This window comes from Zingiber officinale, chromosome 4A (assembly GCF_018446385.1).
Source record: "Zingiber officinale cultivar Zhangliang chromosome 4A, Zo_v1.1, whole genome shotgun sequence".
NCBI classification, from domain to species: Eukaryota; Viridiplantae; Streptophyta; class Magnoliopsida; order Zingiberales; family Zingiberaceae; genus Zingiber; species Zingiber officinale.
In genome coordinates, this window is record NC_055992.1 from 120294716 (window position 1) to 120320865 (window position 26150).

Below are 26150 nucleotides of genomic sequence, written 5' to 3' on the forward strand. Positions count from 1 at the left end.
TTATTTATCAAATTATTATTATTGTTATCCCCTTAACAAATTCACTTGTCTTAAATTTTAAATTATTTTCATAGTTAATCATCCCAAATCTTATATAATATTTATTTATCCGTTATCAAACAAATTCGATCTCTTCCCTCACCTCCTCCCCAACAGTAGGATATTAGGAAAAATCTACACTTCTGGGCCGGGATATTTCGGCCCGTTAGATCCTATAATAAATTAACAGAAGGAGGGCTCATAAGGCCCACGATTCCACTCCTCTTGAGGCTCTTTCCTTCGCTGATAGATTGACTCGCAATTGGGAGTTCGAGGGAGAGAGAGGCACGCGAGCGAGAGCGGAATCGATCCGATCCGATGGAATTCGAGGTGCGGGCGGTTGGCGGGATTGAGAGCTGCTTCGTCTCGCTCCCTCTTTCTCTTATCCAAACTCTCGAGAATACGAGAGGCGGGTTCCTTCCACCGGTGCTCGCTCTCCAACTCCGAGCCTGCTCTGGAGGAGGTTGTTGGAACGTCGGATGGTCCGGCTCCGCCTCCAAGACCGCTGCAATCGAGGTAACCTATTGCTCATTTGTTCTTTTAGTTCTCCGTTTAATCGAATTTCTTGTCCAACCATCTCTACTATATTACCAACCTTGAGTATAGAGGAAATGTTCTTTATTTTGGGATTTCTAGTATCATATTCGGAGAACTTTTTTATTGTTTTTGTCCGAGTCTTATAGGTTTCTACTTGATAACTTATCCGATCAGTGCAACTTCCCATCACATAATCGCTTGTGTGCTACTTTGCAACTACAAATTTGTGAGGCTTCCTATTTTCTTCTCGTTTTTTTATTTAAAAATAAATTTTGTTTTTAATTTTCTCAAAATAGCTGAACAATTTTCCACTGACCTCTTCTCCTTTCGGGTTTCTTCAACTGCGATCGCTCATGCCTATGCTTAGTGATGAAAATTTCAACCTCTTATTCACGTATTTGAGGTTTCTTTGCGTAATCGTTTTACAGGACACTTTTGTTAAATACTTTATGCTTTAAGTCAACGGAGACAGTCAGTCCATTACTTGATTACTACTTTTATTTTTCTTCTCAGTCAAAGTTAGATGTTTTATTCATGTAGTTGAACTTTTGGATACTGTGATTCTACGAACAAATAATGCCAATGCATAACTATTTTTCATGGTATCTACCTCTATATTGTTAAATTTGTTGTTGTCTCGATTTGATGGATCATAAGTTTAGTATTGGTTTTACTTTTATGTACATATTTGACACAGTTTGTGAGACTTGTTTCCTTTTTCCACTTCTTTATATTTAATATCTTTCATATGATTAAAAAAATAGAGCCTTCCAGGTCGATCAACTATTGGCTGAATGCATTTCTTTACCGGATCATACTAGAGTGCAGATCAAAGCCATTGCTAACCTACCAAAAGCTGACTTCGTCAATATAGAGCCAAGCAGTGAGGATGACTGGGAGATTTTGGAGCTAAACTCAGAACTTGCTGAAGAAGCTATTTTGAAACAAGTACTAAATTTTCCTGCAAAAGTGTTCTTTTCTTGTTACCATAACATGGTGCACCAAGCTTCACCTGTTTTATGGTGGAGTTTTACTCCATTGGATTAAACATTAACTCATCATCCTTAAGATTATTCTATGTTACTCTGGAATTTTTGTTAGTATAGAAATCTCTATTTTATCAAGTGGCCCATTCATAAAGTTCTGTTATCTATGCAATGAATTGAGATTGTTTTCTGCTAAGTAATATTTTACTTTGTTTTTATAGATTCCAAATTAGTGTTCTCTTTGAAGGGATCAATATGACACAGGTTGAAAGTACGTTCATTCAATGTTAATGACAACTTGCACAAAGCATATATGTAAGAAGCACAATCAAGAATGATATAGAGAATGCTTGACCTAGAGTATAGATATTACAATACTAACAAATGACAATTTTAATGTGTGATACAAGTATTTTAGAATGTACAAGTAAAACACGACTAAGTTAGTTCTGTAAATCACATATAAAACAATTTGAAACAAGTAAAACTACAAGTAATCAGAATATGCAATGCAAATAAGGAGACTTAGTATGTTTCCTTAATTGAGTCAATCTTCTACTTAGGTATCTCTACCCTGGGATTTTGTCAAATCGTAGTACTAAATCATTTGAGATCTTCCCATGGATATGTGCGTAGGTCTATTTTTTTTCCTCATGCTTAAATTGCTTCTATGGATGACAAGAATCTCTAGATGTTGGTTTTGAATTTTCCTAGACTACTTAACTATTTGGTCATTCACTTTCTTTTTTGCCACTTATGGTTTATTTATGAGTGCAGGTTGGCGTTGTCCATGAAGGGATGAAATTTCCTTTATGGTTACATGGCCATGTTATGGTGGAATTAGTTGTGGTCTCTACTTCTCCTAGGGAATCGGTAGGTAAGAAAAAGGAAAGCATGCGTTCTATTCCCTTTTTTTTAATGAAATAGACGTTTCAGTTTGACTGATTTATAATTTATGACGATAAGTACCTCGCTAAGAAATTGCATCGATCTTATCTGTTCATTTTATGACCTTATTAGTAGAGAGAATTCAAATTAAGAACCCTAATTTCATGGTGACTATTTAGGGGCAGGAGTAAACTTCATGTTAAATGAATCTCTCTATTTATAATGCCTTCATTGGTATTATGAATGTAGCATAAAGCAGCTCCCAGGCACATTCTCTTCGCCTGGTTTCTCAAGATATTAAACTGCCTCTCCCTTTGAGCTAGTTCCAGAAAATCCTGCAGTCTCTTGGTTCAATTTGTTAAGAAATGTTTTATGATCAGTTTGATGGTAGTTCTTCAATTGCTTTCTTATAATAATCAAGGAATGTGCCTATGCAAATAAGATATTGGCTATATGAACTATCAAGTACATTTTGTGTTAGCAAGCAAATGCTGTTCATCTAGTAATAGTGTAATATTAATTTCGAAGGTTAAAAGTTCATTTTAGGAAGCAATTGTCCATCACTTGGTAATAATGCAATAATCTTTCCGAAGGTTTAAAGTTTTGTTCTATGCCAAAGTTTTTATGTCTAGATGGAACAAGATGGTTCCATTACTAATCACCTTACTGTTAGTGCCACTGTCGGCAATTGCCACCAATTAGAAGAAGTGGAGATTTGCCAATCTTCTCACAGCAGGTGGTGCCATCGTCTTGAGGTGTGTTGAAGAGGTAAATGAGGTAGAAGTAGTCTAAGTAGGGAGTACCAAATGATTTCTCAGGGATTGCAATAAAAACTGATATGAAATAAAAGGAAGTGTCTCTTGATCGAGATTTTATTGTTACTGAAAATCTTATCATAATTAGGTTAAAAAGTGACTAGAAATCTAAAACTTGTAGTTGCTTAGAGAGCTGAAATTAACCAATTAACCTCATGATCTGGCAAGCAGAATCACATAACCCACCACACATCTTGCAATTTCAAACTAATGGTTTACTATCTAGATTCCATCTGCTGAATTAGATCATTTTTTGACTGTAGTTGAGTTTTGTGTTCAAGGTTTCCAATTTTGTTTTGGGTCTATACCAGCAAAACATTTCATTCCGCTTGCAAACTGATATGCCACATGCAAAACAACCCGACACCATGAAACCTTTGGTGAACCTCACTGTAATGTTTGAAACTGAGCAAGAAGAAATGTCTATGTGCCCTCAATAAGTGCAACATATAAAATCCTCAGTTGGCTTCACGAGTCTTTTGTGAGCAAAAAAGGTGAACCTTGCTGTGATGTTGAGAACCCATATTCAGAAGCTGAGTCTAGACTTCGAGTCTTCTACACAATGAAGAAATCCGAGTGCCTTGATAGATGAAACCCTTGGTGTGACTCTGAGTCTTCTTCCTTTTGTCCTTCCCCATTCTTCCTCTCCTCTCCTCTCCTCCCCCCCTTCTTCCTCCTCCTCAACATACCTAAGTGGAGTAGGTTCTTTCTATGACTTATCTTCATGCTTCTACTCTTTTGACATTCAATACCTCTTGTGCTGGCACTCGATACACTCGACACATTACGAGTGATTAGGGACAAAAACTCGTACTTTACTCGGGATTTCAAACCTTACTTTTATTGGCATGATTCTTTAGCCTAGATTTAGTTTTGAGTAACTGACCTATATATTGATCTCTGCATTGTGTTTTCCACCACTGTCAGTGGTTAAAATTGGTATCTTTTTTAGTACTAGTATATTGTTCTCATGTCTTGTTCTCCCATGTTTTCTACCTCTTCAACTCCTTTCTTTTTCGTGTGACCTAGAGATCAGGTTCTACTCTCGGAAATAGCTTCTTGTAAAGCAGGCTAAGGCTGCATACAATAAATCCTTCCCCGAGACCCATATTGGCGGCAGCTTCGTGCACCGGGTTGCCCTTTTCAACTCCTTTCTCGTCTTCTCTTTATCTTTTTTTCTAGTATCTTTTCTTCTTGACTTCATGCTCTTGTCATCATTTCTTTTTCTCTTCATCCCTTAGTGCTAGTCTATATCCATGCCATGTCTCTCTAGTTTTATGAATTTCTACCAAATGAAGATAGTTAAACAAGTTTGAGTATCATGTGTTTGGTTTGACATCATTTTTCTAGCATCTTTTCTTCTTGACTTCGTCTATTGTTATCATCTTTTTCTCTTCACCCTTTGTGTTTGGTTCTTTTCACCTAGATTGCAACCCTAGATTTGACTTCAGTTATTTGATTAGTTAACTTTGATTCTTTTGTAAAAGAAACAAATTTAACCCCCTCGAATTCGGAATAAATGAACTTCGTTATCATACATGATAGCTAATGAATGGGTAAAACTGAAAACAAACCTAAGAATATTCCACCTTGATGAGATCCGCATGATAAAATCATTGAAATTTATTTTCTGTAATTTCTATCATTCGTGCACGATGATACCCTTTTTTTTTTCCCCTACATGTGACACCCTAATTTAGTTTTTCAGGATGTGTTGTGGGTTAAAGGGTGTTTATAAGTTTAGATGAGTAAGTTATTTTAGCTTGACTTAAGTATTTTGAACCAATGGTTGAGTCTAACAAAGTAGTGGATCAAATATCACACATATATGGATCATGACAATTGGTATCAGATCAAACCTCATACTAAATAGGATGCGATTATGTGTTAAAAAGGATTCTCATATGATGATAGAGCTCAAGGTTTGAAGTCTTGTTCCAACCTATGGTTTTGGTCCCTGGTCAAAATGAGATTGTGTCAGTGCCATGCTGGCTATACTGACACAGTGCCAGAGGCAATGAGGAGGAGATGAATAACTTGGGAAGAGAAGAAGAGGGAAAAGATCAAAGATTGAGTCTTACCACCTCACACCACAAAATCAACAAAGAAGAAAGGGAGCAACATTGGGGTGTTGTGGAAAAGATTGAGGAAGTGAAGAAGGGAAGGTAGAACACTCAAAAATGTGAAGCAAAGAAGGTTAGGGTTTGGTAGGGAAGTGAAAAAGTGAAGGCAACACATGCTTTGCCTGATTCTTTTTCTCTTTTTCAATTTTGCTTGCCCTTGGTTCCTCTTTTTTGGTAAATGAGGAGGTTAAGGTCCTTAAACAAAGTGGTTGTTGTTTCACTTTTGTTGCTGAATCAAGTTAGGATGTTCAAGCAAAATGTTTGTTGTGTCACATCAATCGCAAAGTGGTTCCGATCAGATTTGTGATCTTGAGTTGTTTCCCATGCCAGCTGGTTGAATGAAATGTTTTACGCATGCCGATCGACATGATACAATATTTTTACTCCATGATGGAGCCACCATTGGTCCTCATTTCTCAGAAATTGGAATGATTGTAGTGAATGACTTGGACATTGGGCGTTAATGCGGATGTCAAGATCAAAGTGTGAGAAATTTTGGGCTAATAAGTGGGCTCATAAGCTTAGGTGTTTGAGCTACTTTTGACTTGAGTTTAAACATTTTGAGTCAGTTGAGGTCTAGAAGTTAATGAGTTAATTTATGAGGGTGGCTTCTGGATGTGCCTTTTATACTATGATATATTTTTTTCACAATGGATTTATCTTTCTCTCAAGTTCCTCTGATGTTGCCGTTTCTTGTATTTTTTCACTCAACATTATCAATCAACTATCCATTGCATGCTCATGGTAAATGTCTTTTTCTGTGTCATGATGATGCATTTTTTCAATTTGGACTATTTTCCTGTGTGCAAAATAGCCGACTCCACCTAGTGGAGTAAAACTTGGTTGTTGTTGTTGTTGTTGTGTGCAAAATCACCAATAAAAATTCCTTATTTTATTTTTTCTTTGATATGATTGAGATGATTTTCACTTCATATCTCTTGAAATGACACTTCTGTCTTTTATCCATGATTCTAAAATAAAAGGTGTGCCTATTCAAGTTTAAGGCTACACTTCATTTTTGAGCCATCTCTTAGAATAATTTTTGGGAGATGATAACTACTATGCATTCACTTTACACTCTTGATTGTTTATGTGTCTCTAGTTATTTTCTTGTATCTAATTTTTCTTGGTGTCCTTTCAGTTCAACTTGTGCCTGGTACAGAAGTTGTTGTTGAACCAAAGAGACGGAAAAATGAAGTGCTTACACACCAGAGTGTTCAAAAGCAAAATTCAAGAAAAGAACTAAGGATGAAGGCACTCTTACGTGTGCAGGCTGAAAAAAGGAAATATGTGCATAAAATTGAGTTCAAAGATATTGATGTTTTGGTGTTTCTAAGTTATATTGCATTTATACATCCAGAAACGGCTAAGAAGTTTTCATTAGAAAATTTACAATTAGCAACAGTTATACCCAAATTATGGCTTAAGGAGATTTCACAGAATAGTAATGCTATTTCTGAGAGAAGAGGAGATAATCATTTCAACATGCAAGAAAATAGTGGGCTTCCTACGACTAGTAAAGTGAAGCCAAGACATGCTGTGGTCCATATCATATATTCTGATGCAGTAGCAAAAGGCCATGTAATGCTTCCTCAATCTCTTCGTCATTTCATAGGATCTGGTTTGCATTCATGTAAGCATACCAAGCTTGATATGTTTCTATAATTTCTGAAATTTGGTTACTTTTTATTGTTTTGTGAGACAACAAAGGCTAAAAGAGCATTCTTAAGAAGAATGACATATAAAATTGTTGAATTGAGGGGGCAAACTTATAACCCATTCTTTGCAGGTCTGCTATTGTTTCAGATTTTAGTATACATTTGTTTTTTAAATCATTTTCCACTTGTGGGCATCCATGGAGCATTAAATTTTCTTTCAAAGAAGCTATTAAGTCCTAGTTTGGTGGAAGTTTACAAGATTAGTTTACTTACTAATTTGTCGTTAGTTCTTTTGCATTGTTAAGTTTGACACTAATATATTTGATGTGCAACACAATGCGAATTTGACAATTGTTGCTTGTCAGGTTTTAAAATTACATTTTAGGTAGCAGTTAATAATTGATAAATCTCCTCTGTTTGCTTGTGTTGTCTGTCTACCATACTTCATGCAAATGAAAATGAGTACATCAATGAATCATTTGAATGATTGTCATATAGTTTTAGAAGAGTAGTTGATTAAGTTTTTATTTTTTTATTTTTTATTTTATTGTTTCTTGCCCCTTTAGATGGGAGTCTTGGTACAATAGTAAAGTTGTTGCTTTGTGACCAAAAGGTCATGGGTTTGAATCATGGAAACAGTCTCTTGCAAAAAGTAGGGTAAGACTACGTATAATGAATCTTTCCCCGGGACCCTGCATGACGGGAGCTTCGTGCACCGGGCTGCCCTTTTTTTATACTAAATGAAGGACATGATCAAGCTTCTTGTTTTGTTGATTTTATTGAAATATACTGTGATCTCAAACCTTCACTATCCTTTACTTGTTTTTAATCTTCTGCTCTGCCCTTTTGTGTATGTTGATTTCAATTGTCTTGGGAAAGAGATTTTTCTTGTGTTATCACTGAATGTCATTATCCTTATCAATAATATGCCATGGCTCTGTTTGTTTCATATATTAAGAATCATGCAGTTATTGGGAATTCTAGGAATGTGTGTTTCTGATATCAGGTTTGAAGCATTATGTGCAAACTACCAGGCATACCCTCTTTTCTCTCTTCTTGGTCAATGCCAAACTAGGGGTGGACATGGATTTGTTTGGTTCAATTTGAGACATATTTTCATATCAAACAATTTTTTGTTGGTTTCTAGTATCCATACCTATTTGATTCAGTTTAATCATTTCCATAATTGTAATCCTTATTTTGAATTCCAAAATTAGTAACAATACAAATTAGGTCACATATATAGCACGATCATCTGCCAACAAAATACAGTTTCTACAGCATTAGCTGAATAGGCAGCTGTTATTTACTCGCAGGGGTTTTCATTAAAAAGCACTTCCGAAGTCCAAAGAAAGACATTTTTTCAATGACAGTTTCTCCTCTTCGATTTAATTTGGTTGGAAATGGTAAGGTTAATGATGATAAAAGAAATACTATTGAGAGCCACACAATTCTCAAGCAGGAGGGGATGGCAACTGATGGAGATACTTCCACTGGAGGTATCTTAGACTTGTCACTTCAAGAATCCTCATTCTCTCCTTTGACCTATGAAACTCTTCTAAATGAGGATTCTAGCAATGTTGGTATTGGTATAAAATTGGAGAATAAGTTACTTGTAAAGTTATGGATGATTGGACAAATTGGGGCCATTGCATCTCAAAATAGTCAGATGAAAGTTAACTCTGTTGTTTTAACAAATGAAACATTGCTTCACATTGAAATAATAGATCATAAATTTGGTAAAAAGAAAGAGGAGCTATCTATGCAGGGTACTAATGAGAGGGAAAATGTTGGGAACCGCAAGATTGAGATTTTTTATCTACTCAGAATCAATTATATTGACTCATCAAAATGTGATGTAGATGCTAGCTTTGAGTTTGACATCACTGCTGGCAGCAAAAACAGCGACAATTTGCATGATTTGGAATTGGCGCTTGGAATATTGGAAGTTGGGGAACCTCTATCCTTTGATTCTATTTCAGAGAGTGTTTTCAAAAGAAACTTCCATCTAACTGCATCTTCCTTAAGTTGGTTGAAGGCATCCATTTCTGATGTCACTGATAGTAAGTAATTTCAAACTATACCAGCAATAAATTAGTATATTTGTAGAGAAAAGTTGGAGATTATTTTTCTTTTTGACTTTCATTTCTTTTCAGGATTGCTCATCCTTCTATCTCCAGAGTCTATGAATTTGATTTCTGCTTATGATATTCCATCTCCTGGGCACATACTTATTTATGGACCTCCTGTAAGGATGTATGGTTTTTGATTGAGCCATCATTAGGTGGCATCTTATGTATCTTTCTATTGACTTAGATCTGTAGCAGTTCTTCTGCATGAGCATGCCATGTTGATCCAATCTATGTTTTCCATGTTTATCATCCTTTGTAATCCACAAGAAAGTTGAGATTAGATAAAGGCACCAGAGCTCCTGAATATATCAGTGCATAACTATTTAATGGATCGCTTAACTTCAAAGGCTTAGTTTCTTTTGATTGTCAAAGGCAATGTCAATACGGTACTTATAGGTGGTCCTTGGTAGATGAAAGTTGTACCTTTTCAGTATGTCATAGATTTTAAATAATATGTGGTGAAGATTGAATTTAACAAGTGTGTATGTGCATCTAGAGAATAGGACCTCTGTCATGTTTAGGCATGTAGGTCAGTCACTCACAAATGACTAGGTTTTATTATTTTGAATCTGTAGGTTGATGTTTTTTTTGGATAACTTCATTGATTGTTCATGAAATTTGGAAATCTTGACAGTTTGGAAATGTTTGTGCGTATTCTAAGGTGAAAAAACTTATAGTATGCTTATTGTTTAAAAAGAAACTTTTCTTGAAAGGAGGATCATATTCTATCACTCTAGAAGATAATGCTAACTAATATGTTAGACTAAGGCGGCGTGTGGTTAAATGACTGGAATGACTATGAGTATGAGTTTGATAGTAAGGTGGAATGAGAATGAAAATGAAAATGAAAATGAAACCGGGTTTGGCTGATTCTTATAAATCTGGAAATCATTCCAAAATTGTCATTTCCAAACCCACAATCCAAACACTATTTTTTTCTATCATTCCATTCCCTCATTTCCAAACCCACCAACCAAACACCACCTAAAAATGGTAGCTAAGAGCCTAAGACATTGCCTTACTGAAAATGGGTTTGTACTTATTAATCCATTCACTATAAAAAGTGTCTTATCTTGTTTAATATGTTTATGGATTATTATTCTAGGCTACTGAATCTTTAATCTTGTATTGGAAGTGAAGCCTTAATTATAACTGTTATTTAATTCAGATATGTATCATTTGATTCAGGGGTCTGGGAAAACTACATTAGCCAGGGCTGTTGCTAGGCATTTTGAAGAGCACGAAGAAATCTTAGCTCACATGTAAGTGAATGAACATGCTTAGTTTGTATTGTTCTTTGAATGCTATTCTAATTCTTGTTGGAAGTGAAATGTATCTCATGAATATGTAAACATTTAGAGAACTCACTGAATAATGTTTTCACTGGTTTCCGTGTTGAATGTTGTCACATACAGAATTTTCATAAGCTGTTCAAAACTTGCTCTTGAAAAGAGTCTGACTGTGCGACAAGCAATTTCTGAATATATATCTGAAGCTCTATCCTGTTCACCATCTATTGTCATTTTTGACGATCTAGACAATATCATTTCATTTTCTTCGGGCGAGGGATCTCAACCATCCAGTTCAGCTACTGCTTTGGTTAACTATGTTATTGATATTGTAGATGAATATGGGGTAAGTTTTGATCTATGGTCCAATTATCTTACTGAGCAATTTAATTGTTGTTTCAAGTCCAAATAGTATGACTTACAAGGCTAAATTATTGTTACTTCTTCCTTGTTGCATTAATCCATTTTGAATAGAATAGGAGCCGAAGTTCTTGTGGATACGGTCCTGTTGCTTTTGTTGCTTCTGTGCAGTCTCTCCAGAATATTCCCCCATCTTTGAGTTCTTCAGGTTCAATAATTTCTGGAATTTTAATTTATTTACTTATTTATTATTTATTTATTTTTAAAACCTTGTATTGGTTTTGTTTGATTGAACCATCATTTCTATTATCATATTTCTCAGGGAGGTTTGACTTCCATGTTCAACTAGTTTCTCCTGCTGTCTCTGAACGTGGGCAAATATTAAAGCATGAAATTGAAAAACGTGCTTTACTGTGTCCTGATGATATAGTCTCTGAAATTGCTTCAAAATGTGATGGATATGATGCCTATGACTTGGTATTGATTTCTTTTTTATGGAATTAATTTTCTTTACCTATGTTTTGTCCTGTTGCATGTTTCTGGACTTCAATGCAAGAGTTACGTGATCCATATCCAACAACTTGTACCCAAAACTGATCAGTCAAAAAAGAATTCTTTTAAAAAAATTGCTTCATCCTTCTGTTACAGCAACCATAATAAATTGTTCTTCTCCTTTATCAATTAAGTAATTATTTGTTATATAAGTGCTGGTGGGCCGAAATACTACTTGTTTGATTAGTGGCTATCCTTGTTCCAAATTAATATATTTCTTTACTCGTTCCTATCGATATCCTAACAATTTTTCTTCCATAAATACGGCATTATTCATTTATATGTCCTTATTTTGATGGGGTTGCTTAGAGATAGTTGTGGGGATTTTGTTTTTTTATTTTTCTGCCAAAGTTTGGAATTGATAACCTTTCATGACTAATGAGGTAACTACCCATACTGTTTTGTCAAGATCTGAAAGTTTCACAATGTTTTCTGTTGCCACTAATTCTTAAACAGCACATGCTGTATTGGAATACTTATGCTAAACCATTGAAATATGTGCAGGAAATTTTGGTTGATAGGGCTGTACATGCTGCTGTCGGTCGTTTTTTGCCTTCTAGGGTTGATAAAGATACAGAACTTGTTCTGCAGAAAGAAGACTTCTCGCAGGCAATGCATGAGTTTGTTCCAATTGCAATGCGTGGTCTAACAAAAGCTGCTTCTGAAGGCGGACACAGTGGTTGGGATGATGTTGGTGGACTTGCAGATATCCGAAATGCTATTCAGGAGGTCCGTCTGGTCTTTTTTTTAATCTTATTTTTGGATTTTCATTACAGGGCAGGAATATAGTTTTAATATGGGAGCTGGAATGACACTTTTCATAATTCATTTTGGATTTTGTGTTCAATTCCTTCCAAACTTGATTTCTAGTGTGTATTTTAAAGTTATTTAGCATGTTTGAGAGAGAATGATTGATATCATCTTATTATAGTATGTCTTATTCCTTCATCTTCATTTGTGCTCCGAGGTAATCAGACATATTTTTTCATTCTAGCAAGAAAATTCAATGATTTGTTGCCCTCACATTGTTATCATCTATTTTCATGATATTCCAGATGATTGAATTACCTTCAAAGTTTCCTGGGATATTTTCTCAATCACCATTAAGATTGAGATCAAATGTCCTCTTGTATGGGCCTCCTGGTTGTGGAAAAACTCACATTGTCGGTGCTGCAGCAGCAGCTTGCTCCTTGAGGTTCATATCTGTCAAGGGACCTGAGTTGCTGAATAAGTACATTGGTGCTTCTGAGCAAGCTGTAAGACATAAATAGTCAATATATTCTTTTACCAATCTTGTATGCGATAATTATAGAAGTTGCTAGCAAGAATGTACACATACCATTTTTTACTATGATTATTCTACTCTGTATTCAGTAGCATTTTTACTATGGCTATTCTACTCTTTATTTATTAGCTTGATTGATTTTTGTACCCATCTATTATGTTTTCCATCAGTATTCTTTTGGTAATTCAAGAACATGCTTAATTGTTTCTTAGGTCCGCGATCTGTTCTCCAAGGCAGCTGCTGCTTCTCCTTGTCTTCTATTTTTTGATGAATTTGACTCTATTGCACCAAAGAGGGGGCATGATAATACTGGAGTGACAGATCGTGTTGTTAATCAGGTTAGTTTTAGGCATACAAGCAGATGATTGAACATCGTTCTCAATAGCACTTAATCTTAAATATGTGTTATTCTTTTTAATGGGAACTTGTTACTATTGGGCTATATTTGTCTTATAAATTTCAGTTGCTAACTGAATTGGATGGCGTGGAAGCATTGACAGGGGTGTTTGTGTTTGCTGCTACTAGGTGAGTGTTCTTTGAATTGATATATTGAATTGCCAAGTTAACTATGTTATTCAAGGAAAAAGGTGAGTTCTCTTATACAAATGACAATTTGGTGTTAGTTTTTCTCATGCCTCAGTGATGCTGATGGGAACTTATGATCATGTTTTTTTGTTTTCTCTTTTAGTCCTTGGAATTCATACAGTTTAGTACATTGTTAAAATTAAGATTTGCTTTCTCCGAGTCATTGTATCTGACTTATTGATACATTGGATACCTGGAACATGAAGTATGGAACTGAATGGTATCTATAGCTGAGGCATTCTAATCAAGGGTGGCCATTTGTATCATTATGATCATATGGATTCCTTGTTATCTAAGTCGATCCTTCATGGCTAATTTCTGTTTGAACAATGGCTCAATTACTGAATTGAATTTTATCTGCTCCATTTTAATGTTTAAAATTACTCTTTTTAGACATGCATGTTTTGAGTTCAAGCTATAGCTTAAGTGTACTACTGATAACAAACACAATGCGCCATGAACTCATGCTTATTTGCCAATCTTAATATTAGTTGAACTATGTATTTTTTGATCAAGTGACAAGCTTAAATATAGTCAAATTACTAATTGTAGTCTATACACTTTGCATCCCCTATAACTGCAAGTCTTTATCAGTTAAGAATGATGTTCTTCGTGAACTTGTTGGCACTTCAAGTTAATGTTTAGATGAAATGTTGCATTTTCTCTATAAGTGGTCTAAAATTATTTGTTGTTTTTTGGAAATTGTAATTCTATATAACTTAATATAGTGTTAAAAATGAATAAATAGTAATCATCCGGTAGAAACAGTGGATAGTTGGCTACAAACTCACCTTGAGAGGAGCAATCATTTCAACAATTCTTTGTAATTTCTTAAATTCAGTAGACTTTTTTTTTTCATATTTGATTGTGATTATGGTCTCATTTATTTAGTTTTTTCATATATTTTGGTCTAATAGTCGGCCAGATCTACTTGATGCTGCACTTTTGCGACCTGGAAGGCTTGATCGACTTCTTTACTGTGATTTTCCATCCTGGCATGAGCGATTGGATATTCTTAAGGTTCTGTCTAAGAAGGTTAGCTTTATACCATATCATTAAAAAAAAATTATTGTTGTATTAGCAGAATAAACAAAAAAAACAGTCATGTCACATTGCTTATTTTATTCTATGGGGTTTTCTGGAGCCTGTACATGAACTGATTTGTTAGTTGTTCCTGATAAAGCTAACCACTATTTAGGAAACCACACCTGAGGTCTAAATTGCGGGTAGGAATAGGATTACTTTTCTTTTGCCATCTAGATAGATTGGATCAGTTAAGTATTGGATCAGTTAAAACTTGATAATAATTGGACAAGTGCCATAGCATGAGTACGAAAATAGCAAACTTCAGCTGCCTGACTAATTTTGTTAACTAGCTTTATTAGTTTTTTTTTAATATTTCCATTTTCCAGTTGTCTTTTTATTTAAAACTGAAATGAATGTGTTATACTTTCAACTATCTTTAGCCTTACTCATATTGTTTTGAAGAACCCTAACAATTTTGTGTTGATGGGCCTAGCTTCCTTTGGCAAAGAATATTGATCTGGAAACGGTAGCATCAATGACCGAAGGCTTTAGTGGTGCAGATCTTCAAGCACTCCTGTCAGATGCTCAGCTTGCATCAGTTCATGAGCTTCTGGATAGTGAAAACAGTGACAAGCCTGGGAAAACACCTGTTATCAGTAATCAGCTTCTGATGTCTGTTGCTTCAAAGGCTCGACCTTCCGTATCAGAAGACGAGAAATGCAGGCTATCCAGGATTTATAATCGGTTCCTGGAGTTGAAGAAATCTGTTTCTGCACAGGTTTTTTTCTGACCTTGTTCTCGAAGTGCATGCACATAAATATGAGGCTAATTAACTGGTAGATATGGTTATTAGGAATTTTGAGTACATAGTTTTAGTATAGCAAGCATGTTTTTATCGATTTGGCTTTTATAATACAAATTTGCTTCAGTACAGACAAACTGACAAATTTACTTCACTGGCTTATGGTTCCCCTGTCAATATTGCATATGAATTGATTGTTTGGTTTAACTAGCATAATGAATTAAAACTGTTGCTTTCTTTAAACAAGTTAAATTTAATCCTACCAGTCAGGTTTAAAGATTGAGAAACTACCACTTCCTTGTTCTGTTTGTAGAATATTTTCCTCCACCATTGTCACTTTCAAGACTACTCATGGCAGAAAATTGACTGATTTTTTTTCCTACTACAGACGAGGGATGCAAAGGGCAAAAAGGCAACCCTAGCTTGATAACACCAGCGGTGAACTCAAAAACAATCAAAATTTTCTGGAAGCTCGATCTTTGGAGAAAGTGTTTATATCATGTTCCAGCAGGAAGGATTGTGGCAACAAAGTGGCCTTGCTGATGAGAAACAGAACCAGCGCGCACACCACAAAAAAAAATCCATGCCTTGGATTCATCGACTTCGGAAGATAAACGAATGGATGATTGCGTTCCATAACTATTTGATAGAGTGACGCAGGTTACATAGGTGATTTGAGGTTTTGTTTTTAGTTTTCTATCTTTTTTTTTTTTTAATTTATTTGGGAATAGTATACTTAGCCGATCCCATTTAGTAGGATAAAAGTTGATTGTTATTGGCTGATGTTGTATTCGGGAATACTCTGCTCTCCCGTAAGATATGTCTACACTATATCCGTGTAAGATCCATGGCATAGGGGAATATGCATGGAAGAGTAGAATTGTTACTATGGAACTATTTTAGTTAAATACGAGGGGAAATGGAAACGTAAGGGCAACATTTTGTCAACTTGGACGATAAGAATATCATTGGACTGGTGAGAGTGAAGTCTACATACAAAAATTTATATCTTATTCAAACAGGCTTTTGAGTGATTTTGATCAAAATTACTTGATAAGTTATTTTTTACTTCTTTTTAAAATTTTTAGGGTTAAAATTTTATTATTTTGTATAATTAAAAGCACTATCAAACAATTTTAGTCAATACTATAATATATATGGATGCCCTTGCAGGCCGTAACACGGGTCCTTGTAAAGCTGGCGGTGCACGTGATTTGGAGATGATAGCACAGTCCAAAAATTGAAAGTAATTTCGTTTGGTGCTCGGGTTTCCTCGGACTCTAAAGATAGAGATTGGGAACAATTTTATTGATACATCCCTGGTGTGTGGTTTGGGTACGCATGGATTTTAAAGGAAAGAGATTGGGAATAATCTCATTGGGTTCATCTCCGATGTGGCTTGGATACTCATGGACTCCAAATATAAGAAATAACCCAACAACTGTTGGGTACATCTTAGGTGTGGCTTGGGTCCAATGTCATTAGGTATATCCCCGGTGTTACCTGGGTCCTCATGGATTCTAAAGTAAAGAGATTAGAAATAATTTTGTTGAAAATATCTCAAACGATTTGACGGTAAAGATACTCGGCCCAGGAGCGTCCCTGTCAAGGGGCATCCATAGCCCACTGCTCAGGTCCACGAGAATATCCCTCATGCAAGTATCTCCCTTGGGTCCCGCCCCTCCAGCTATCCTCTTCTATTTTTTTCCATCGTGCCATGCTCACTAGCCGCCCGTTAGGCGTTAGTGGATTTTACTAAACGGACTACCAAAGCAATCGAGAGATCATTTCGGGAAGACTAGAAAAGACAGGCCGCTATATGGCACTCAAGGGTTGCTCCCTCATTGTGGACGGCAGGGTGTAGTAGACTTGTCAGGGCGTGTCTCTGATATCAGGGTGTCGACCCCTGGCTTTGAAATGGTCTGCGGCCCATGCTACGTAACGGTGAAAGGACGCCGATAAGGGGTCTACAGGACAGGAGGTTTCATCCTCTACAAAAAGGTGACAAAAGTTCGGGCAGAGGAGGATCATCTTCACCTTCGTCTCCTTCTTCCTACATTCTACAACATCTCTCTGCTCTTCATCGGAAGAACTTCAACTGAGGTCCTTCCCTCGGTGGAAGGCACCACAGTCCATAGTGGGTCAACACTCCCTTCCATTGAAAGCTTTTCTTTTGTAATGCAAGCTCTTTTTGCGGGAGGCAACTTTCTCTTTCAATTTACCGCTGACTTAGACATTGGAAGGGCAAATCAATGACGCTGGCTCCCGCTCACCGATGTTAGTTTGGCTATTTAGGCTCTTGGTTTGGGAGCCCATGTACTCGAAGATGGAAATAGAGGAGCATTGAAGACTTGGTAGGAAGATAGTGTGATGATTAAGAACAAAAGGCTCTACCAACGTGAATCCTTGTCGAAGTGTTGCGGCGGAAGAGGAGGCAAGAGGAGTGGAGATTTTGACCGCATCATATATATTTTCCATAAAATAAGAGTCTATGTGCTTTTATCTCAAAATAGTTATTTTCCATTTATTGTCATGTCATCCATCCATCTCAGCCACACTCGACTGATTCTATCTGAAATCTAGAGAGATAGCGTACTGGACAGGTTGCTCGGATGCTAATTGGAGGAAGATTTTTAATCAGAGAAAAGGCTGCGAACGGAAGTAGAGATCCTCTCTGCACACACTCAAATAAACAGATAGAACGTCAGTGCCCCAAAATCAGGGAAGATGTCTTTGACAAAAACCCTCCGACGCTCAAATCAATGTAGTCACCCAACATAATAATGGATAGATGAATCATAAAGGCTTGAGCGTAATGAAACTGCTATAAAAGACGTACCTTGCTAGCAGAGAGGACCTCCTTTATATACCACTTCTAATAACCTCCTCAATCATGAGGTGATAGAGAATGTTGAGTGTCAGAAGTTGTCAAGTAAAAAAATATGTATGGCCTGGGAGGCATATAGTCATCGGCTGAGGAATTTTTCGTTATCCGTGTGCACTCTTTTTGTAACTTATATCAAATGCGACGATTGAAGGAATATGCTATCACAATCTGTTGGTTGATAGAAAGCGTAGAGTCGCCTTCAAAAAAGGTTCCATCGAATACTCATATAACAATAAAGAATATTCTCTAACAAACGGTTATTAATCTCTGATAGACTATTGTGATTCTCTAACAATATGGTCCATCGAAGATATCTTGGTCGAATATTTGGTCGATTGGGTATATATACATAAAAGTAAAATATTGAGTATGGTAGGACATTTGATCCTTAAAACTACTCGAATATACGTTGTGTAATGCTAGAGATTTGATTATGAATAAAGAATCAAGTCCCCTAAGCCTGGATGACTTTACGACCGACCAACCATACGAAGGGATAGTTGCCTCTAGAAAATGGGGAAATAAGCCCTGAGAGGCCGGACCAGTACTTTTCGCTAATCATCTTTGTATTGGGAGGCTTGTCCCTGAAGTGATATCTAAGCTCGAGAATTCTGGTCGGGTCTTTTTTGAAATTTGCCTTGTATATTTGCTCGGCAAAAATAAGGATATTGAGCCTTGTAATTGTAAGATACGATAATAAATATTAATTAAATAGTAAGTGTTATTAAAAAAATAACCTTATTGAATTTTTTTGAAGAGTTATATATATTTTTTTAGGATTTAAACGGAATCTGTATGATATGTTTGAGGGGATAGATCTATTCGGATAAGAGAAAACCTATTTAGATATCCCGGGAGTTGATTGGATTAATTAACCTATGTTTGAAATCATTTAACCTAAGTTAATTTTATCAAAACCTAAGTATAAATATTAAAGCTTAGATTTAATACCTTACTTAAGCTCTACTGCCTCCGTGTCAATATTGCTCGCATTGTCTCGCGTGCTCCGTTGACCGTCGGTTGCTGGGCGACAATGCTGGTGACCACGAGGGTCGAACACCTCCAGCCAATTCTCACGGTCACCTCACGCTAAACATCAATACCGTAAGCCCTAATCCCTCTTTTCCTGATTGTATAAAGCTGCCAATCTCCACCGTTGTCATCGCGCTGACTACCGCGACCATCACTGTCGGTGTCGCGTGTTCCCCCCACCGCAGGTCCATCCTGGATGCCACCTCTTCTCCCGGATTGATCCACAATCACCCCACTCCGACTCTACCGTGTCCTCTTCACCCAATCTAACCGCAGATCGACAATGTGAGAGTCGTCGATGCCCTCCCTCTCGCAATATCTCTCTCTTCTCTTGTCTGATATCACCCTCTCCGCGGCACTGACCACTTCCAATTTCATTCCATCTATGCAATGGGTTGGAATTGGGGAGTTGCTAGATACCAGAGATAGAGTTGGAATGTCGATTTGTCGCCTTTTCATGCCGATGAATTTTAGGCCATAGTTGCAGCTGTCGCTAGTTGATTTCTGATGTCTATGCTTGAGCCAATTCTCAGCTACTTGGCTGGGGCATCCATGGGTCATGGCAGGAGAGGAAGGAGCCAAACAATAGGTAATATGTCCTTTACTAGTTAGCTCTTTGTCAATAGATATTGTCACTATGCCAATGATGATTGCTATTAGCTAGATTGTTCTTAGAGCACAGTTAGGATTAATTATGCCAAGGGGATCGGGGAAGTATCTTTATTAATCAAGGATACCAATTTGAGATAAGTGTTTCGATGTAGAGATGATTCAAGACAATCTTCATTTTGAGGCGTGTATTTTTTACTTTGTCTTTTTAGATCTTTGATCTTAGTGCATGAGTTATGATTTGATTAATAATTTTATGATCTTGACTCTATTCATATCATTGTTTGAGTTTGATACTTATGTTGCTTGACTTTATAAATGATCCATTTTCTATCTATGCAGTCTCATTATTCTTCATGTTTAATTTTGTTATATATGTATGATATTACCATACTATAGTGTAAAATGTTAGATATTTTGCTAGACCCTTGGTTGATGATTTGAGTTTGTGCTTATTTTAGGACGATCATACTTTAGTGTAGGATATTGAGTATCTTAATAGACCTTTATTTGTTATGTATGCTTATGCTTATATGTTAGTAAGATTATACTTTAGTGTAGAATATCGAGTATTTTACTATATCCTTATTGATATTTAGGCTCATACCTGTATGCTAGTGAGGTTAGACCAATGTATGGCTATAAAGTATTATATTGGATGAGATTATTCATTTTCTACTAATCTTTACATTGTTATGTCATGATGATTATTGTTCTCATTCGTGGTTGAGAGAGTCATCAACAACTGTTAATATATTCTGTCGACCCTTGTCTCCCATTCATGGTTGAAAAAGTCGTCAACGACGGTTAGTATCTCTTGTCGACTATTATCTTTCATTCGTGGTTAAGAGAGTCGTCAACGATTATGATGCATAAGATTATCAACGTGACTATATGTGATAGTGTATTTACCCATGGTTCATAGCTAGATAGCTATGTATAAATCATGTCTACCCATGAAACCATTCATTATAGAGTATTCTCCTGCAGATAGTGGCCACTTATAAATCCTGTCTGCCCACAGAACCATTCATGATAGAGTGTTCTCCCGTAAATAGTGATTATTTACATACCCTGATTGCTTACGGGATCATCCGTAGTAGAGCGATCTCCCGTAGTTAGTGGCTGAGGAGATAGATAGTTAGCTCATCTTGTATATCCATGAGACCATCCGTGGTAGAGCGTTCTCCTACAGATAGTGATTATTTATATATCTTGACTGGCCACGAGAGTCATTCGTGGTAGCAGGTTGTTGTGTGTAGACAATGCTTGCTATATACTTGAAATATATTAGTTGTGTATTTATTTATGCAGGATCTGCATTTACTCCCGATTTATTGGTCTTACCTAATTGAGCAGGTTAGTAGATGGTTATGTAGTTGTTTATGCTTCATTAGTAGTTGCTTACATTGACTCTCTTACTTTTATAGTAAGTATTTTATTTGAGAGTGCATCCTTTGATCTCCTTATATATAGTATCATGAACTATCTATTTTATATTCGTTGAGTATTTTGTACTTATTATCCCTTGTTTTCCTTCTATTTCTAGGTTAGTAGGTAGAAGATGTGTTATGTCGCTCAAATATCATGGTTGCCAGCCCCATATTACACTCGAGAGCATGTTTTCTCTGTTACGTTTTGTTGTTTGTATTTACACTTTGTTTTATTCGTAGATTTTAGCCTTGTGGTATCCTTTTATTCGAATGTGTACTTGTTGTGTAAGTCGATACGATACGCAATCATTTTGTATTTTATATGTAATGAGGGGATTGTGTAAATATCTCTTTTTGAGTGGTGGTTATGTTTCTATCTTTCGTTCTGGTTGTGTATGATTCCAACTGTGTGAACTGTTGATACTGTATTTACTGCTTTGTGGCATTATATCCAGGTTTTAAATGTTATCATAAGGGGGGAGATGCTGTCCATTTATCGGGCAGAGACTCCCTTGGGGCATAATAATAACTCTAGTCAGTTGTATATTCGGCCACCCGTATACAGGAGGATGGGGGTATGAATAGTGAAGGCTTATATGTTTAACCAGTTGTCAGATCGACCTCCTGTATACTAGGTACTTAGAGCGGAAGGCTAGGTCCTTGGATCCTGTTCAAATATTACTCTTGACCGGCCTCATGATCGGTCAAGACTCTCTTGAATCCGAACGGGTGATGACTGGTCGAATATATACTAGGTGTCTTAATACAGACAAAGAGAACTAAACCCCTTTGGTTCGATTGGCCTCTAAGTCGACTGTCCTTGTTCTGAGGTCTTAGCTCTAGGCAAGGAACCAAGCCTTGTTGAGATTGACTCCTTAACTGCCATGTCCTTTTGACTTTGACTATCCCGTAATGTTGACTTTAACTGCTATGTCATATATAGATCCGTTCGTAACAGCTCGTATTACTGACTATCTTATAATGTACACCCTATACACACCTATTATATTTTTTATTTTTAAATTTTTTAAACCTATATATATATATATATATATATATATATATATATATATATATATATATATATATATATATATGCGCGCACACACACAAATTTATTACGTTGCGGACCTTCTGTTGTAGATTCATCTGGACTTGACTTGAGGCGTCTCCAATGCATTGGAGGCGCCTTCGTTTTAGTTTCAGAGTTAAGTCAATTAAAATTTATTTTTAGAGTTTAGGGGTTGTGTTATAGTGTTTAAGCTAAAAAAATTTAAGTGCACATGGGATATATATTTAGGGCACCTAATAATATTTTTATTTTTTTAGCTCTGGGATTAAGCTAATTAGATTTTACTTCTAGAATTCAGGGGTTGAGTTATATTGTTTAAGCTAAAAAAATTAGGTACTCACAGGTATAATATATGTATTTAGGGTTTAAGATTTAGAAAATATTAAAAATAAAAAAAATTGAGACATTTGGATTTGATCTAAGCATCTCAACACTATATATATATAAGATTTTGATACCATGCACGACAATAATTTACAAAATTATCTATGACGTTAGTCGGGGCGTTTGGATTCAATCCAAGCACTTGGACACTCCCAGTAACCCAATTGGAAAGTATAAATCCTATAGTTAAAATCTTAAAAAATTTTAAATCGAATACTATAACCTAATTTTGAAATCTGAACTCTAGGGATAAAAAGTAAAAAAAAAAATACATATCAATATAATCCTGGGATCAAATCTAGGCGTCTCTTAGATTTAATCTAGATGCCCTGAGCGTACAATCATACCAAATGTATAATTGGACTTCTATAACCTCAATTAGAATATTCATTATGAGATATTTCCTATTTAAACAGCATAAATCAACCAAACATTTATTATAAGTAATAAAATATATATAGTAAAAAAAATTAAAAATGGAATATCTCAAAAAAAAAAAGAAAGAGAAGTAAATTACTGGTTGTAGATCTATTAATTACTTAAGGTAAATAAGTGTTTTATAATCTATAGGCAATGAAAAAGAAAGTGTACTCATGTTAACGTTCCTCCATACTCTTTGAAGGGAAAGGGGCGGGCACTTGCCCAGTGAATATTCAAGATTTAAGAAGAGAAATAAACACATAAAAATTAACATGTTAAGCAGTTAAAACATAACTACATAAGTAAAAAATAAATCAAATATTGAAATGTAAACTTGGTGGGTTCCATTATCCAAATAGCCCTTAAACCTCGACGATGAAACTGAAAATAGAAAAGAATAAGTGAAAATTTACCCTAAAAATATTGGAAGGTGAGGGTAAGCGCAGGGAGGTGACGAGACTCGAACCGCCTTCTATAATTGTACTGCCCTCGTTGTGTCTCCGGTTCTTACGCTTCCTCCTCTGTCCTCGGTATCTCTAGCCACCGGAACACCGGCATTTGGTCGTCGGCCTTCGAAAGGACGAAGATGAGAGAGATCTTGCACGTACAGGGCGGGCAATGCGGGAACCAGATCGGGGCTAAGTTCTGGGAAGTGATCTGTGACGAGCACGGCATTGACGGCACCGGAAGGTACAGCGGCGATTCTGACCTGCAGCTCGAGCGGATCAATGTGTATTACAACGAGTCCAGCGGCGGTCGCTATGTTCCGCGAGCTGTGCTCATGGATCTGGAGCCCGGCACCATGGATTCCGTCAGATCTGGTCCATTTGGCCAGATCTTTAGGCCGGATAACTTCGTCTTCGGGCAGTCCGGTGCCGGGAACAACTGGGCCAAGGGGCATTACACCGAGGGCGCAGAGCTTATCGATTCTGTGCTTGATGTGGTAAGGAAGGAGGCCGAGAACTGCGATTGCTTACAAGGTATGTTTTTTTTGGATATAATAAATCAAGAGATCTGGGCGATATTGCTTATCATCTGGTGATGCTGGCTTCTCCTTTTCAGATTTATGTCTCATTAACCTATATGTGTCGGTAGTCTTTGATTTTTAGGGGCAAATGGCTCTTGGAATACATCTCTTTAATCTGCAGTAGAATAAACAACCTTCGACCCGTATGTCTTTTTCTTTTCTCTGTGTTGTGTAATTCTATGTAGTCTAGTGTAGTAGATCTGTATATGATAGATGCATTTTATCTTTCCTCTCACATTTGAAAGATCTAACATGTGTCTGAAGGAAGATTCCAAATCAGATCCGTAGTTGGAACTCTTGAACAGGGCAAAAATCTGTGAAATTCAACCCTATTTACTCCCTCAAGGTTAATTCTTGGTTTTCGATCTTCAGGATTTCAGGTCTGCCATTCTTTGGGAGGTGGAACTGGCTCTGGCATGGGAACCCTCCTCATATCCAAGATCAGAGAGGAGTACCCTGATCGCATGATGCTTACTTTCTCCGTTTTTCCATCGCCAAAAGTTTCTGATACAGTTGTGGAGCCATATAATGCCACTCTCTCGGTGCATCAGCTTGTCGAGAATGCTGACGAATGTATGGTTCTGGACAATGAAGCACTCTACGATATTTGCTTCCGCACCCTGAAGCTTTCAACCCCCACCTGTAAGCGAAACCCACAACTTTAAATTTTTTGGTCGTCTTATTGAAAGTGTATATTACATCAGTAGTTTTCTCTTGGTAAAATTTATGTTGTGAGCCATTGTTTTCAATTGTTACCTCATTTTTTCTTTTCTTCAGCTATGGCATACATATAGATTCATTTCACAAGCTTTATTTGTCTACATTCAACAAATGATAATTGGAATTATGTTGGACTTGTTATTTTCTCAATGTTCCAAATAGTCATACTTGCAGATTGTTCTTTAGCTGTTTATTCATTCATTCATTCTTTTTTTCTTTTCTTTTTGCTTCAGTTGGTGATCTGAATCATCTGATCTCTGCTACAATGAGTGGTGTCACATGCTGCCTCCGTTTCCCTGGTCAGCTTAACTCTGATCTTCGCAAACTCGCTGTCAACTTGATTCCATTCCCTCGGCTCCACTTCTTCATGGTAGGATTTGCCCCCTTGACATCGAGGGGATCCCAGCAATACAGAGCGCTCACTGTTCCCGAGTTGACTCAACAGATGTGGGATGCAAAGAACATGATGTGTGCTGCCGATCCCCGACACGGTCGATACCTGACTGCCTCAGCCATGTTCCGCGGCAAGATGAGCACAAAGGAGGTCGACGAGCAGATGATCAATGTGCAGAATAAGAACTCTTCCTACTTTGTTGAGTGGATTCCAAACAATGTAAAATCAAGCGTGTGCGACATTCCACCCAAGGGGCTGAAGATGGCTTCCACATTCATCGGCAACTCGACTTCGATCCAGGAGATGTTCCGCAGGGTCAGTGAGCAGTTCACAGCCATGTTCAGGAGGAAGGCTTTCTTACACTGGTACACTGGCGAGGGTATGGACGAGATGGAATTCACCGAGGCCGAGAGCAACATGAATGATTTGGTGGCTGAGTACCAACAGTACCAGGATGCATCAGCTGATGTGGAAGATTACGAAGAAGAGGAAGAGGAAGAGGAAGAGGAAGAGGCCCAGGAAGGTTAAGCTTTGACTTCACTCTTATAGTCTTATTCCGGCTTGATGTGAACATTTAGTTGGGTTAATTTGTGTCATCGAAGGCATGCCCTTTTTATGCCTTTTGCTAGTGTTTGTGTGGATATAATCCTTCTAATGTGAGACTAGTGTGTTCCGAGAGCTGTGTGATCTTGTCATGCCGCTGTATCTTGACTTTGTTTGACTATTCTCAGACGTTGCTGCGTTGACTTGATAGTAGTATTGTAGTGGTGGTGTATGTGAGAAATGGACCTTACGTTTCCATAAAGCTATGAGATTGTTCCCATGATTCTATCATGAGCTGGTCTTTCTTATCTAGAAATTGATGGATTTGAAATACTAACTAATACAATACTAATACAAGTAAGCAATATAAGTTCATAACACCAAATTCTATTAAAACACTTCATTTAAACTAGGAGAATTGAGAAAACTTCTATGAGTTCCTGGGATAATATCCAATTTCGATAGATTAGATCCACTCGCAAAGAGAAGGTACAATAAATCTATTAAAGCAAAAGGTGATATCGTTTGTCCTAAATGATCCATAATTAGAAA

The 26150-nt window shown here is 36.7% G+C and overlaps 2 protein-coding genes across 3 annotated transcripts; both read left to right on the plus strand.

The window, feature by feature from the left end:
* The first annotated feature begins 264 nt into the window (after positions 1 to 264).
* LOC121970801 (peroxisome biogenesis protein 1-like) lies at positions 265 to 16079 on the plus strand. 2 transcript variants are annotated; one of them, XM_042521762.1, is made up of 17 exons: positions 265 to 555; positions 1351 to 1524; positions 2340 to 2439; positions 6530 to 7021; positions 8363 to 9109; positions 9203 to 9294; positions 10367 to 10440; positions 10594 to 10813; positions 10942 to 11035; positions 11150 to 11304; positions 11884 to 12108; positions 12435 to 12635; positions 12877 to 13002; positions 13128 to 13189; positions 14167 to 14284; positions 14769 to 15053; positions 15466 to 16079. In XM_042521762.1, exons 1-17 carry the CDS (start codon positions 358 to 360, stop codon positions 15502 to 15504), a joined length of 3402 nt encoding a protein of 1133 aa, XP_042377696.1. In that variant the 5' UTR covers positions 265 to 357; the 3' UTR covers positions 15505 to 16079. The 2 variants fall into 2 exon arrangements, with proteins under 2 accessions (XP_042377696.1, XP_042377697.1); XM_042521763.1 differs by lacking the exons at positions 265 to 555; positions 1351 to 1524 and having other exon boundaries at positions 2340 to 2435.
* A 7327-nt stretch (positions 16080 to 23406) lies between these two features.
* On the plus strand, positions 23407 to 25889 carry LOC121970802 (tubulin beta chain-like). The gene is made up of 3 exons (XM_042521764.1): positions 23407 to 23894; positions 24314 to 24583; positions 24895 to 25889. The coding sequence occupies exons 1-3, from the start codon at positions 23501 to 23503 to the stop codon at positions 25581 to 25583; spliced, it is 1353 nt and encodes a 450-aa protein (XP_042377698.1). The 5' UTR covers positions 23407 to 23500; the 3' UTR covers positions 25584 to 25889.
* Positions 25890 to 26150: the final 261 nt, after the last annotated feature.